The following is a 15,306-nucleotide window of genomic DNA, read 5'->3' as shown; positions in this document are numbered from 1 at the left end:
CACTAGGGTCCACTGGCATGTTTTTCTCTATGGCTTGATAGATTCCAATTTCCGACAGAGTGGGATCTGGACGCTTTGTGGAAGATTTCTAAACACAGTAAATGAAAATAGTAAGCATGTCAGATTTTGTCTGCTTTATTTCTGGGAATTTGTTACATACTAATAATACAGAGAACATGTCAAACATAATTCCACACATGAAAATACATCACAATCCCAAAAATTATCTTTTAGGTTCATAAAATGCAAATGTAATTGCAGGGCAACTGGTTGAATCACTTACCAGGCTAACTTGAGTCAAAGCCTCAGCCAGGAGCTTCTGGTTGATTCCACAGAGGTTGGCAACCTTGGTCTGGCATTTATGATGTACGTTCATACTACATTCTGAACAGAGAGAGTTAGTTACGATAGATATTAAAAACAGAGAAAGAGACAAATACATTGTGAAACAAAGGTGAAAACAAATAAGAGACAACCATCAATAAAACAACTTCTTCCTTACCTTCACACTTGAGGCCTTGTTTGACCATTCCCCACAGCAGACTCCCACAGTGGTCGCAGAAGGTCGGACTCATGTAGTTATGGGTCTTGAAGCGATGCGGCATGTCAATCTTAAAGCGCTCTTTCTGAAACTGCAGCAAATACAGAAACCATCAGCATCAGACTGAATCGAAATGTTAGTGGGCACAGATGCAACATCTAAAACGCCTCATGATGGTTCTGATAGCCTCATGGACCCCAGAACTGCCCACTGGGACTACTGTAATCAGAGACTCCGGACCAAAGTATTGCTAAAAACTTTGCCGAGATGTTAAGTGTGATCATTTGGTTATAAGGCGGCAAAATGACACAGATGTATTTACAGCATGGCTGCTCTGCTTTTATAATGTCATGAGTTTCTATTGATTACTGATAGACTCTGATCCCCGGCTCTGTTCATTATTGGTATTGGAAACAGAAGGACTAGCCCTTTGGAACTGCAAGTGATTTTTTTTTTTTTCCAAGTCCTTGTTAAAATTTGACCATTACGCCCAAAACAGTTAAGCAGGCATCAGGCAGATACAGTACAGTCCAAAAGTTTGGAACCACTAAGATTTTTAATGTTTTTAAAAGAAGTTTCATCTGCTCACCAAGGCTACATTTATTTAATTAAAAATACAGTAAAAAACAGTAATATTGTGAAATATTATTACAATTTAAAATAACTGTGTACTATTTAAATATATTTCACAAAGTAATTTATTTCTGTGATGGCAAAGCTGAATTTTCAGCATCATTACTTCAGTCTTCAGTGTCACATGATCCTTCAGAAATCATTCTTATATGCTGATCTGCTGCTCAAGAAACATTTAATGTGTACAATTGTACAAAATATTTGTGTACAATATTTTTTTTCAGGATTATTTGATGAATAGAAAGTTCAAAAGAATGAATAGAAAGAACAGTGTTTATCTGAAATCTAATCTTTTGTAACATTATAAATGTCTTTACTGCCACTTTTGATTGATTTAATGCATCCTTGCTGAATAAAAGTATTAATTTCTTTAATTTCTTTTCAAAAAAATAAAAATAAAAATTCTTACTGACCCCAAACTTTTGAACGGTAGTGTATAATGCTACAGAAGCTTTGTATTTCAGATAAATGCTGTTCTTTTGAACTTTCTATTCATCAAGGAATCCTGAAAAAAAAGTACACAACTATTTTCAACATTGAAAATAATCATAAATGTTTCTTGAGCAGCAAATCATATTAGAATGATTTCTGAAGGATCATGTGACACTGAAGACTGGAGTAATGATGCTGAAAATTCAGCTTTGCCATCACAGGAATAAATTACTTTTATCAAATATATTTAAATAGAAAACAGTTATTTTAAATTGTAATAATATTTCACAATATTACTGTTTTTTACTGTATTTTTAATTAAATAAATGTAGCCTTGGTGAACAGACGAAACTTCTTTTAAAAACATAAAAAATTATAGTGGTTCCAAACTTTTGGACTGTACTGTACATACTTTATGATATGATATTACAATGCAAAGCCATAACATAATCATATATAATATGTATTTACAAAAGGAATAACAATCATGGAATTATTATGATTTTTTAAAAATACATTTTTTAAAAGACATTTTTTAAATCCAGCTCATCAAGGCTGCATTTATTTGATCAAAAATACAGTAAAAACAGTAATATTGTGAAATATTATTACAATTTAAAAATAAAAAAATTTAAAAATGTCATTCATTCCTGTGTTGCTGAATTAAACTAATATTGCATCAACAGTAAGTTTTGTTTTGCTAAATACTGCTTTTTTATATATATATATATATATATATATATATATATATATATATATATATATTTTTTTTTTTTTTAAATTGGTTTTAGATCAATTAACAACTGACAGACCAACCCCCTACAGAACTGCTTCGGACCCTCTCATGGTCCCGGACCCCTTGTTGAAGAGCCCTGATCAAGTGTGATTCGATGTTAGAGATTCAGGACTCTAAAGCTTACCACTGTATCTCGACTGTTGGTTGCTGTTCCTGTGCATCTCCCAATGATCTTATCAATGCACTTCTTGTGAATGGCCGCATTGCATTCTGGAAAAGAGCGAGGTGTATTGTGAGCAAATTGCCTTCTGATTAATTTAATGGTACAAAATATCTTATTAAAAACAGATTTCAAAAGAGCCCATTATGGTAATTCCACATAGGAGGATCCTGATTTATGTAAAAAAACAGGTCAAAATGTAACATATGACTGATTTTGTTGTTCAAAGAACAAATCTTCTAACACGTATAGTAAAGTATGTGTGTTCTTACTAAGAAACAGATGGGAGTGTCTATAACAGATCACGAAAGCTGTGAAAATACTTACGCCTACATTTGTAGCCCTGCTTGTTGAGACCCCTAGAATGCAAAAAAAAAAAAAAAAAAAAAAAAAAAGAAAGAAAAAGTGTTGGATTAATGATATTTCTACACAGCAGGTGATAATAGACTGTTAGTACACAAATGGTATAAATTTGAAACTTTTATTAGGGAGACTTTGGAGCACTGACTCTCTCCAACACATATACAGTAAATTATATACACAGTGTGAACAAAGCACTAAAGCACAGCAATCTGTCTCATGCTGCACAGGAAGGAGACAGCCCAAGAGACTCTGCTGAGGCGGCTGAAATATCAGAGGAAAGTCCGAGCGCGCTTGCGCACACAAACACAGATGCTATCCAATACTATGACTTACAAACACTCACGCAAAGATTATTGCTGCCAGGCGCTTCTGATTATTACAGATATTACTTTCTTATGCCTATATGAGATACAATTTTGAATAATTTCAGATTTAAAATAGTGATGAAATAATATTTTTTAATTGTCTAATGTTAGTCATGCAGTTACTGGCAATTTATGAAGCTTTTTTTTCAGTCAAAATGACTAATCTCGCTGGATCCCATCTCTCTGGACTAACCTGTTATAGTACGGCAATTAGAGGACTATGCGTCACTTTGACTGAGAAGTACCTTGCTTAAGGGCACATCAGAGCTGCATTGTAATCTCAGTAATTCTCTAGTTTCTGGGTCATTCCAATTTGGTATTGAACCTGCAAACTTTGCTTTCGCAGCCTAGATCACGACCACTATCCATTAACAGACACTGCTGTAGCTAACACATGGGACCAGGTGAAATACCGCTGTGCCCTAGTAAAATATTACTAATAAATCCTTATATGTAAAATGGAGATTACAGTACACCCAAATGAGAACTGTTTTCTCTGATATTTTAGCAATCAAGTGCAGTACAATCAGAACTAGTGTAGCAATGGCTAAGTAGGGACCAGAATATCATATTTAATATTATAAGAATTGGTCTCTTTTAAATTAGAAAGAAACTACTTATAAATGCCTTGAAATAGCAATGTGGAAAAAAGGAAACCCTGGCATCCACCTAAAACACACTAGGATGAATGGTGGCAAAAGTATTCTCTAGTTAACACTAGTTATTAAATATTATATTTTACTGTTAGTGTGTGTACAAGCTGTTAGGTGTGGGATGATTACTGCGCAATAAAAGTATTAGCATTTTTCTTTAATCCATTTATTTATTTACTAACCACACAAACTCCCTGCAGACTGAGCAGAAGGTGGGCTGTTTGAAGAAGGTGGCTGTGAACTCGTGGTTCTTGATGAAGTGAACCTTGGCCTGTTTGATGGCTCCTCTCCTTCTGTTTATTGTGAGGATGCCATCTTCCTCTTTCGCAGTCATTGAGGACTTTGAATCTGTGAAGCAGGTCAAAACAGGGGCTTTTGAAATAGACAATTTATTTTTCTTAACTGAATTAAAATGAGCTTTACTTGCAAACTAAAATGACATTACATTGCTACATGATATTTTACCAGAAAATGAAAAGTGTCAATCTATTCAGTGTTATGTTCAAAATTAATTAGATTTTTCTTAAAAAAAAAAAAAAAAAGGGAAAAAGGGAATAAAATTAAAAGGTAAAATAGAATAGAAATTATAAATTGAACCCTGCTAAATAACATCTTTCGCGTTCACGGGCAAAATTTTGGAATAAATGTCCCTTAAATAGGATATTTATTAATAACTTATGCCTAAACGGTAGCACTTTATTTTACAGTCCTGTTCACCATGTACATACTGTGAACATATTATAGTAATTGCAATAACTGGGTAATAATTAGGTACCAAACCTGAACCTACCCCTAAACCTCACCTTAACCCATGTAGTTACCTTATATTACCCAGTACTTTCTTAGCTAAGTACATTGTAAGTACACCTAAATGCACATATTGTAAAATAAAGTGCAACCGCCTAAACATTAACTTCCCTGGGTTTCAGATACTAAATATGTGGTGCATAATGATAATTGCGTTTATGATGCCTTCAGCATTTTTATAGATCACTATCAACTCATTTTCTGCTGAGAGTTATAAAAAAAACTTGGTTGAGGTTGATGGTTTTGCCCTCTGGCAAAGTGCCAGAGTGTTTGACAATTACTGTTGGAGTAAAAAGACAAGCCTTTCCAAAATATCACTGTGACAATCTATGTTTTTACAGTGCAGTAACAACCAGTTGTATATTTTTAGATATAATAATCAAATATGCTATAATGGTAAAAATAAATAAATAATTTGATGAAAGAAAGAGGACTGAAAACAAAATACCAGCATGAAAACATGAGTAAGACAGCATGAGTAAGCATAGACAAGACAAATAGCAGCTGACAGGACTGAGCTGGTATCTGAGGGTGGTGAGATAATGGAAAAAAAGACTGAATTTAAAGAAAGAGGGGAAAGCCAAAGTGGAACAAAGGGAAACAAAAGGAGGAGTCGCTACTTATAGAAATAGTCACAAGGCTTCTATGGGTTTCAAATTTAGGTTTTTAAAATATTAGTTTTTGCCAATCAGGGCAGAACTTGATTCAGAAAAAGTTTATTTGGTTTATGCAAGTCATCTTAAATTAAAGTAGATAAATAAAAAAAAGGTTTGAAAGAGATTTTCTTTGGTTCAAAAGTGAAAAGAAAGTTAGTAAAGTGAAAGAAATTAATACATTTATAGAATCAGGATGCATTAAATTGATCAAAAGTGAAAATAAAGACATTTATGATGTTACAAATGAAATATCACGGTTTTAACAGCATCGATAATAAGAATTGCTTCAAATCAGCAAATCAGAATGATTTCTGAAGGATCGTGACACTGAAAACATACATTTTAAAATTGTAATACTATTCTACAAGATTGCTGTTTTTACTGTATTACTGTTCAAATACATGCAACCTTTGTGAGCATTAAGGCCCATTCACACCAAGGACGACAACGAAAAAGATAACAATAAAGATACAGTTTTAAAAAATCATTCTCAGTATTAAAGAATAGCAGACCACAACCATAACGATAATGGCACAGAGAAACAATATCGTTGGAATCACTTTCAGAACGATTTTATCCAGCCGATGAACGATAAAAACATTGACAGCCAATCAGAATCCACCCTGCTGTAACGAGCTTGAGCATTTAAAGTGACGGACAAACATGTGCTTAGAATAAACAGAACGATATTGTTCACTGGTTTGGACACTAATATAGTTATCTTTATAGTTAGCATTCTTGATGTGAATGGGCCTTAAAGGGTTAGTTCACCTAAAAAAAGAAAATTATGTCATTTATTACACATCCGTAAGACCTTCGTTCATCTTCGAAACACAAATTAAGATCTTTTTGATGAAGTCTAAGAGGTTTCTGTCCCTCCATAGAGATCCAACGCAACTACCACTCCAAGGTCCAGAAAGGTAGGAAAAACATTAATGAAGTACTCCATGTGACTCCAGTGGTTTAATCTCAATTTTATGAAGCGATGCGAGTGTTTTGTTAGTGGAAAAAAAAAAACATAATTTACCACGTTACTTACAAAAATATTGATCTGCAATGCGCATTCACGAGAGCTTCACCGCACATGTGTGTTGTGTTCAGAATCAGGTGTGAACTCAATGCACGTGCGTGAGTGTTCACGAGAGCATCACAACATGTGTTTTATTTACAGACTCGCGCCTCAACTCAAAGCACATGTGGGAATGTCCACAAGAGCATCACAATGCATGCGTTTTATTTACAGACTCGCACATCAACTCAACGCACATGTGCGAGTGTTCAAATGAGCATGCGTTTCACGTGAGCATGTGTTCACGATGTATGCGTTTTATGTTCACATGAGAGCTGACACTGTTCCATGAACTCACTTTGGATAATATTATTTTGTAAATAAATGGTAAATTATGTTTTTTTTTTGCGTAAAAGTTGAGAGTTCTTTAGTGATGTTTTTCCTACCTTTCTGGACCTTGGAGTGCTGAGTTAGATCTCTATGAAGGGACAGAAACCTCTCAGATTTCATCAAAAAGATCTTAATTTGTGTTCTGAAGTTGAACAAAGGTCTTACGGATGTGGAACGACATCAGGTTGAGTAATGAAAGAATTTTCATTTTTGGGTGAACTAACCCTTTAATAGACATCTTTTAAAAAATTTTGAACATTGTATACCCTTACATGTACCCACCTAGGTCTGTATCCTCGACGAAGAACTGGACAGACATCATCACCTTCCCAGAGGGCTGCAAGTCCACCCAGAACTCTGCACGGCCATTGCCTTTTTTGCAGCGCTCGGCAATGACAGAGACCCCGACCGTGGCCTCCGACAGAGACTCCTCTGCTGTCTTCATCAGGACCACCTGTATGACTCTGCCTTCATAGATGTGTGCGTCAAATGGGGATTTCCATGCAGGGTACATGGTGGGCTTCCTCTGGACCAGCGTCTTCCCTCGCTCTGGGTGGACAAAGAGAGGAAGAAATGCTAATGAAATCATGATGCCTTTTAAGATTCCACATTTTAGCCAAATTGTAAGGCAGCACTGTATACTGTATATCTTGAGAAGCTGAGAAGACAATCCCATAATGTGAATTTTACTTGACAGAAAGCATTATGCTCTGTTTAAAAGCTTTACTGACCTGTGCTGAGCGATTCCTTCATTTTAATGGCACAGAACGGTTCCTCTGTCATAGGAGGAAGGTCTCCCAGGTTAAATTCATTGAAGGCAATCCGCAGGAACGGAGCCATGGTGAGAGATCACTGTGCCTACATACAAAAGAAAGAAAATCAATAAAGATCAGAGATTGCTGGAGGTCGGCAGACATTTCTCACCCAAAGAAATTGTTTGTTTTTTCCCCCCTCAAAAACAGTAGAAGCATCACTTGCTTTGGCAACAAACACTGATATAGGCAATGATATAACGCAGTATTTCTTAGAAGATGTGCAAAATGTGACATGCGTGATGTAGATATGTGTGAGAAGAAACAGGAAATGAGCTATACCGAGTGTTCAGTTCATCCTTCCCGATATACAGTGGAGAAATGATGAAATATGCACATTTCTAATTCTTAAATTGTTATGCTAAGAATATAATTTTTAATAAATTCTAAATTAGAAAAATGAAAAATAAAAGCACTTTAATAGGTCTCGGAGGTTTGGATTTTTTAGGATTTTACATAAACTACAAAAAGTGTTGTGCAGGCAAAAAACTATTTTAACGTACAGTATACTATCGTTCAAAGATTAGGAGTCAAGAAGATCTAAATTAATGTTTTTGAAAGTAGTGTCTTATGCTCACCAAGGCTGCATTTAAAATACAGTAAAAACAGTAATATTCTGAAATATTATTACAATTTAAAATGGCTTTTTTCCATTTTAATATATTTTAAAATGTAATTTATTAGTGATGACAAAGCTGATTTTTTTAGCATAAAAAATGCATTACTCCAGTCTTTAATGTCACATTATCCTTCTAATATGCTGCTAAAAACAACAACAACAAAAAATGTCTTATTATCGATGTTGAAAACAGGTCTACTGCTTAATATTTTTTGTGTAAACCATGATATATGTTTTCAGGATTCTTTGATGAATAGAAAATTCAAAGGCACAGCATTTATTTGGCATAATCCTTTGTAACATTTTAAATATCTTTAATCATTTTAATGCAGCCATGCAGTAGTAAATATATTTTCCTTGTCAGCTTTACAGTTTTTTTCAACTGCTTACACACAAAATCCTTACAAACACCAGAACCACACACCAAATCTGCAAAACCATACACTAATTCTCAGCCTTTGACTCAATTTTCAATTTCATAAAACACTTTTTGCACAACACACACTTCTCTATGTAACACAAAAATCTAATAGGAAGTATCTTGATTTCTTTTTTCAAACACAACTTGGTTTCAATCTTGCTTTCGTGTTTACTGTGAATTTTTCAACATCATAGGAGCTCATGAAAGAAGAGCTTTAGGTTTTGAATAACTGTGTATATGATATATCCAAAAATAGAATATTATGGCAAAGGTGTTTGCAACATAAGACAAATGTTTGCTTTTGAGATGTGTTTGTGATATTTTGAATGCAGTGCTTCATTTTGCAAGAGATGTGAGGCATTTTGTGTGTGCAATTCTTGGATTTGTGTGTGAAGTTTTTTTTATTATTATTATTATTATTATTATTTAACAAGAGGCAAAGATTTGAAAATGTGTGTAAGCAGTTGAAAAGAACTGTTAGTAAATCCTTCAAAATTCACTAAAGTTTCAGCATTATTGCTTCAACTTCCTATTGCGAAACTGTGTGAAACCTACTCTGTTCCGATGCTTCTGCTTGCATCACACTCATTGCGGCTGACCAGCCAGTTTTGTTTTCATAATAAGCACAATGGTAGAGCAGAACCTAAATAATTTGTTATTTTTCATAGCCAGCAAATTACATCATTTTCCAATTCCGGCCACTCAGGTAGGACCAGATTCCTGCTGGTATTACTGCACACACAATGGTTCAGAGAGCTTTGCCAGGATTCTGGGACACAATTGGCCTTTACTTGGTTTCACAAATTAATCACAGGGATTAAGGGCTTAAATAAACACTGCACTCAATGGAAAATAAAGTGAATATAAAACAGAAATTGCAGAAGTGCAGTTTGTATATAGTAATCTGTCACACATTAACAATCAAAATTGACTTGCAAAAATTATGTTTGTTATCAAACAGGTTTCCTGAACATTCCACTCATCTGTTATTGGTCAGACAAAAAGATAGCTCCACCCTTAACTCATGCCATTGGTTGAATCAAAAGTTGCTTTTGCCAGCAAGAAAATTAACACTTTCAATGCCCAGAAAGCTACTAAAGATGTATTTAAAACAGTTCATGTGACTACAGTGGTTCAACGTTAATGTTATGAAGCGATGAGAATACTTTTTGTGCGGCAAAAAAAACAAAATAACGACTTTATTCAACAATATCTAGTGATGGGTGATTTCAAAACACTGCTTCACCAATCTACCAATCTTTTATTTCAAATCAGTGGTTCGGAGCGTGTATCAAACTGCCAAAGTCATGCCCCCAGTGGTGAATTTCGAAACACTTATGATGTAACAAAGCCTCTTTTATTGAAATCACGTGACTTTGGCAGTTTGATACATGCTCCGAACCACTTATTCGATACAAAAGATTCGTAAAGCTTTGAAGCTTCATGAAGCAGTGTTTTGAAATTGCCCATCGCTAGATATTGTTGAATAAAGTCCTTATTTAGTTTTTTTGGCGCACAAAAAGTATTCTCGCTTCGTAACATTAAGGTTGAACCACTGTAGTCACATGAACTGTTTTAAATGTCTTTAGTAGCTTTCTGGGCATTAAAAGTGTTAATTATCTTGCTGGATCACTGAGCCATTGGATTTTATGAAAAATAACTTAATTTGTGATTCAAAGATGAACGAAAGTCTTACGGGTGTGGAACGACATGAGGGTAAGTAGCTAAATTAATGACAGAATTTTAATTTTTGGGTGAACTAAAAAAAACACACTACAGCTAAAACACTGATAGAGCAGCTTTCTCTGTCTGGATAGCTTTGTCTCATAATCACTAAGAATAAATGTAGAGCAAGTGAAGTGGGACTATTTGTAAAACCACCCATAATGGTACTGAGAGACTAATCGAGATGTTGCTTGATGGTCGATTTGCTGATCTGACACACTTTTAGGCGTTGAAACCACTTGTAAGTGTTGAAACCATTCACATGAGTGACTTGTTTACATCTACAGGGAGGGCAACCAGAAACTTTAGTCTGTGTATGCAACACCATAAAATGACAGAGGTAATGAATGTATGTTTCTCTGTAAGTTTCAAAACATAAAATATTCATGTCCCAACCCAAAATAAGGAATGTTTCATTGTGAAGACCTTTTTATGGATGTGTTATATTACGATATAATGCTCTGAAACACTTGGTGTCCCAAAGCTTAGAAATTGCATGCCCTAAAATTGTCCTAAAAATGGATGTTATTGGACTAATCTGTGTCACACACAGTATTAAATAATGATACAGAGTAGATTTAGATCATTGCTGAAGGTTGTGACAGAGCCTTGCTCCACAAATTATATAATACATGAATTATATCATCATAAAATGGTAAATTGAGTTAATTGGAACCAGCTGTAAAAGCTCCCACACAAACTCTCATGTATAGAGGGGAAAAATCTGGCAATATTTGTTTTTATCACCTCTATTCTGCATGGAGATGATGTGTTATATACTCAAACATGTACAGCTATAATAGAGAGGGTGTGAAAGATCAAAAAATAATCTGGGACCACACGCACACTATGACAAAAAATGCATTAATATCAGCTAATAAAGCACTTACTCAGTCAAACATAAACCTCTTACACTCAAAGGCATATGACTACAGAAAAAAAATGTTTCCCTGGAGAGAGTGGAAAAAATGAGCCCATGCAGCAAGGGAGGGGATGGAGAGAAAATGAGGAAAAAGTAGAAAGGGGGGATGGAAGAAAGAAAGCATTGAGTGGCATACTGGAAGTTTAATACGCTTGCTAAAAATCCAGAATTGTACACCATTCATATACTTGATTGACAGCCTTACTAATGTAGTCTATTCACCGCTCCAACTTGTCTACAAATCATGATTTGAGTGTACAGAAAACACGTCATTATGATAAGGTTTTACGTCATCAATATTAATATGAAATGAATAAGTGTGCCAGTCTCAACAGACAGTGTTTGTGTGTTTTCAGTAGCCTGGTTCCCTCAGCGGTCTATTAATCTGTCAAGAGAGGTCACCTCCCTCACACACAGACCGGTTGCTGCTTAATTAACACACTTCCCTCTGGTATGCCTAAGTAGATGTGTCGTAATGTGTGCATAGCTCTACTTTTAACTCTTATGCTAAAACTGGTGAAACAACCAGCTTCTATGGTAAACAAATTGAGTTAAGTATTATTTTCAGATTGAACAAATGCATGCAATGAAGGTAGAAGGATGAGGAACAGACAGATCCTCTTTAATAGGCAACACTTCATCTTTAAGAAGACACAAAAATTTTGCCTCAAAAGTGGATGTGATTGTGTAACTGGACTAACTAGCAAACCAATCGCATCGCAGAGCATCTCAAATGTTGTTTTGAGCCAAATGCCTGTCTGTCATCAAAATAATTTGGTTTAATTCCCTCCCAGAAGCATCTCACATGATTGCATTCCCAAATATCTGGCATCCGAAAGATAACATGACAACGTTTATTGCCTTTCGTCTGCGCGCTCTGAGATGCAAGTCATTTATGATGTAGGAAAAAAAATTCATCCATTTTTATTACAGATATTTTGGGAGAATTTTCCAGGGAATGACAAATTTGTTCTCTATAGTCTAGAACATGAGATGGAAATGGTGCGGTCCCACTTTATATTAAGTGGCCTTAACTACTATGTATTTACATTTAAATGAATCGTTTAATACAATGCACTTATTGTGTACATACATGTTTTTACATTGTATTTAAAAACACCTGCATGTAATTACATCTGTAATTAATTTCTGTGATTACATTTATAATTACACTGTTGTTCCCTTACACCTTACCCCTACCCTTAAACCTACCCATACCACCAAAGCTTTCCCTAACCTTACCCGTATCCCACCTCAAAAGCAGCAAAAGTGTTTTGCAATTCAATATGAACCCAATAAGTACATTGTACTTATTTTTTGATGTAAGTAAATAGTAGTTAAGGCCACTTAATATAACTTAAGTTACACTTAAGTTAAGGCCACTTAAGTTACATTTGCAAATTTGGATGTAAACATAGCTATTTTTTCCATGTTAAATACTTTCTTCTATCCCAGTTTAAAGGACTAGTTCACTTCAGAATTAAAATTTCATGATAATTTACTCCCCATGTCATCCAAGATGTTTATGTCTTTCTTTCTTCATTCAAAAAAAAAATTAAGACATTCCAGGATTTTTCTCCATATAGTGGACTTCAACAGGGTTCAGCGGGTTGAAGGTCCAAATTGCAGTTTCAGTGCAAAGGGCTTCAAAGGGCTCTACACGATGCTGACGAATAAGGGTCTTGTCTAGCGAAACGATCGGTCATTTTCTAAAAAAAATACAAATATATATATTTTAACCACAAATGCACTGCTCTGTGATGCACCACATATTACGTAATCATGTTGGAAAGATCACGCGTGACGTAGGCCGAAGTACTGCCGAAGGGTGAAAAACTCATCCGTCATCGCTGTTTTACTTTTTTTTGTAAAGGGCGTTTGACTTAGTCTTTGCACGTTCACTTAGACACTTGCTCTGTATTTCCGCCTACGTCACGTGTGACCTTTCCAATGTGATTACATAATGCGTGGCACATCGCAGAGCTAGTGCAAGATGAGCATTTTTATGGCTTTTATTTTTTTTAGAATATGACAAATCATTTCGCTAGACAAGACCCTTATTCCTTGGCTGGGAGAGCCCTTGGACCTTCAAATCTGTTGGTAACCACTGAAGTCCACTATATGGCGAAAAATCCTGCAATGTTTTCCTCAAAAACCTTAATTTATTTTTGACTGAAGAAAGAAAGACATGAACATCTTGGATGACAAGGGGGTGAGTAAATTATCATGAAATTTTAATTCTGAAGTGAACTAATCCTTTAATGTTCAAAAATAACAAGGTCTATATAAGTAAGATTAGCTGATTTCCCCCAAAAATGTTTCAATACTATAGTACATTATACTATAGTGTAATACGTAAAATATGTAAAAAGTAATTTTTGGCCACTTGTAACAAACCTGGACTCATGTAAGCCAACATGTTTACAGCAAAACAAACGAAAGATGCAGGATTGTTTTGTCTGTTTGAGCAGCCAGACACAGCAACACTGGCGTGTTCAGGAAATGTTAATGCATTAAACATTTAAGTTACACATTAAACCTTTCGCTCTTGTATTATTCTGCCCACTACGCCCACCACATATTTTTAATTCTCTCTCACACGCACATTATAGACTTTTACAACTTAACGTGTTTATAGAGTGAGATAAAAGTAAACATATTTGGCTTTCATTTGGGATGCTGGAAGCACTTTCACGGATTTCACATTTGCTTAAAACTCCATGTAGATTGAAAACATGAATCATCTACATCTTCTCCCTTTATTGCTTGTCACTTTTCACTAGTTTTATCCATCAGACACATTCGCTTAAAACTCCATTTAGATTGAAAACATTAATTCTCTAAATCTTCTCCCTCTATTGTGTTTGACATTTCCCAAGTTTTATCTATTGGACATATTAGTTTTTTCTTTCTGTAAGATATTAGTCTCAGCTCACACACGCTGCATCTGTTCTGGGGATCTCTCTCTCTCTGTGCAGGTGTTTGCGTAGAAGTAATTGGTGAGAATTACAGTGTGTAGTGCCGGCCCTGTATAAGAGACTCGCTCTGTTCTCTATCCTGCCTCAGACAGCTGCTCTGCTCACCTTTTTTTTTAACCTTCTACAGTCTCCAAGGCTGGAAACATACATATATATTTCAGATGATCTCACTAGATCAAATGGAAAACAGGTTGAAACTTATGAATAGATACTTAACGTTGCTTTTCTTCCATATTGTAATGTATTTATCTGAAAAAAACATTTCACCTACAACACACATAGTCTGAAAGTGAAACTTAAATCTGCAGCATTAAAGTAGCATTGAAGTAAGATATATCTTACATCTTGCATCATCAGAGAAGATACAATAACTTCAGGTGATAAGAATGACTTTAAAAAACACTTTGACTTAAATAGTTTTCTTACTGTGTGTAAAAACCTGAAAAAAGTGAGCTATTTTGACTAACATCTATATATGCATTCATGATAGATAACACAGCTGCTTTACCATATAAACAACACTGTTGTAAAATTATAAAATGCTTTTCACTGCACTGGTATTGTATTTGTCTGCGCAATGAGCATGAAAAAGGGTAGACTGTACAGAACAATTCAAACAGGTTAGACAGAAAATGAGTCTGATGTGGAATAAATGTAAAGGGAATGCACTGCAAGTTCAAGTTTAGAAAGAATGTGAAAGTGGTGAAGAGAACCTGTAAGTTCATAAAGAGGACAGTCATCATTCATAGAACATCAGGAAACAGGTTAGTCCAGATGGTGCGGTTGCATATTTCTATAATCACATTTGTGAATATAAATGTATACATGGAATTACATGCAAACAGCTGATTTCATAGTCAGAGTTCAAGGCATCATGCTGCTGTTTGTACTTTGCTAATGTACAGCAAAAATAATCTGCCAGGCTCCCAAATTCTCCCTCATAATACAGTTCAGAAATGCAAAATCCTCTGTTTGAAGTTAATAAATAATAAACGTTAGCAATCCATTTCCTTCCGGAAAATGG

The 15,306-nt window shown here is 35.0% G+C and overlaps 1 protein-coding gene across 1 annotated transcript in view; it reads right to left on the bottom strand.

The window, feature by feature from the left end:
* Positions 1 to 15,306, bottom strand: part of prkcdb (protein kinase C, delta b) — a 29,583-nt gene that overhangs the window by 8,544 nt on the left and 5,733 nt on the right. Inside the window, exons 2-9 of the mRNA XM_067388300.1 lie at positions 7,537 to 7,663; positions 7,088 to 7,354; positions 4,126 to 4,291; positions 2,890 to 2,921; positions 2,527 to 2,612; positions 503 to 632; positions 284 to 384; positions 1 to 88 (exon numbers count right to left, since the gene is read on the bottom strand). Of these exons, the coding sequence (XP_067244401.1) occupies positions 1 to 88; positions 284 to 384; positions 503 to 632; positions 2,527 to 2,612; positions 2,890 to 2,921; positions 4,126 to 4,291; positions 7,088 to 7,354; positions 7,537 to 7,645 (979 nt within the window). The 5' untranslated portion in view covers positions 7,646 to 7,663. The remainder of the gene's footprint in view (positions 89 to 283; positions 385 to 502; positions 633 to 2,526; positions 2,613 to 2,889; positions 2,922 to 4,125; positions 4,292 to 7,087; positions 7,355 to 7,536; positions 7,664 to 15,306) is intronic.

The sequence above is a fragment of the Chanodichthys erythropterus genome, chromosome 6 (genome assembly GCF_024489055.1).
Source record: "Chanodichthys erythropterus isolate Z2021 chromosome 6, ASM2448905v1, whole genome shotgun sequence".
NCBI lineage: Eukaryota > Metazoa > Chordata > Actinopteri > Cypriniformes > Xenocyprididae > Chanodichthys > Chanodichthys erythropterus.
This window is presented reverse-complemented; position numbering and strand designations above follow the sequence as displayed.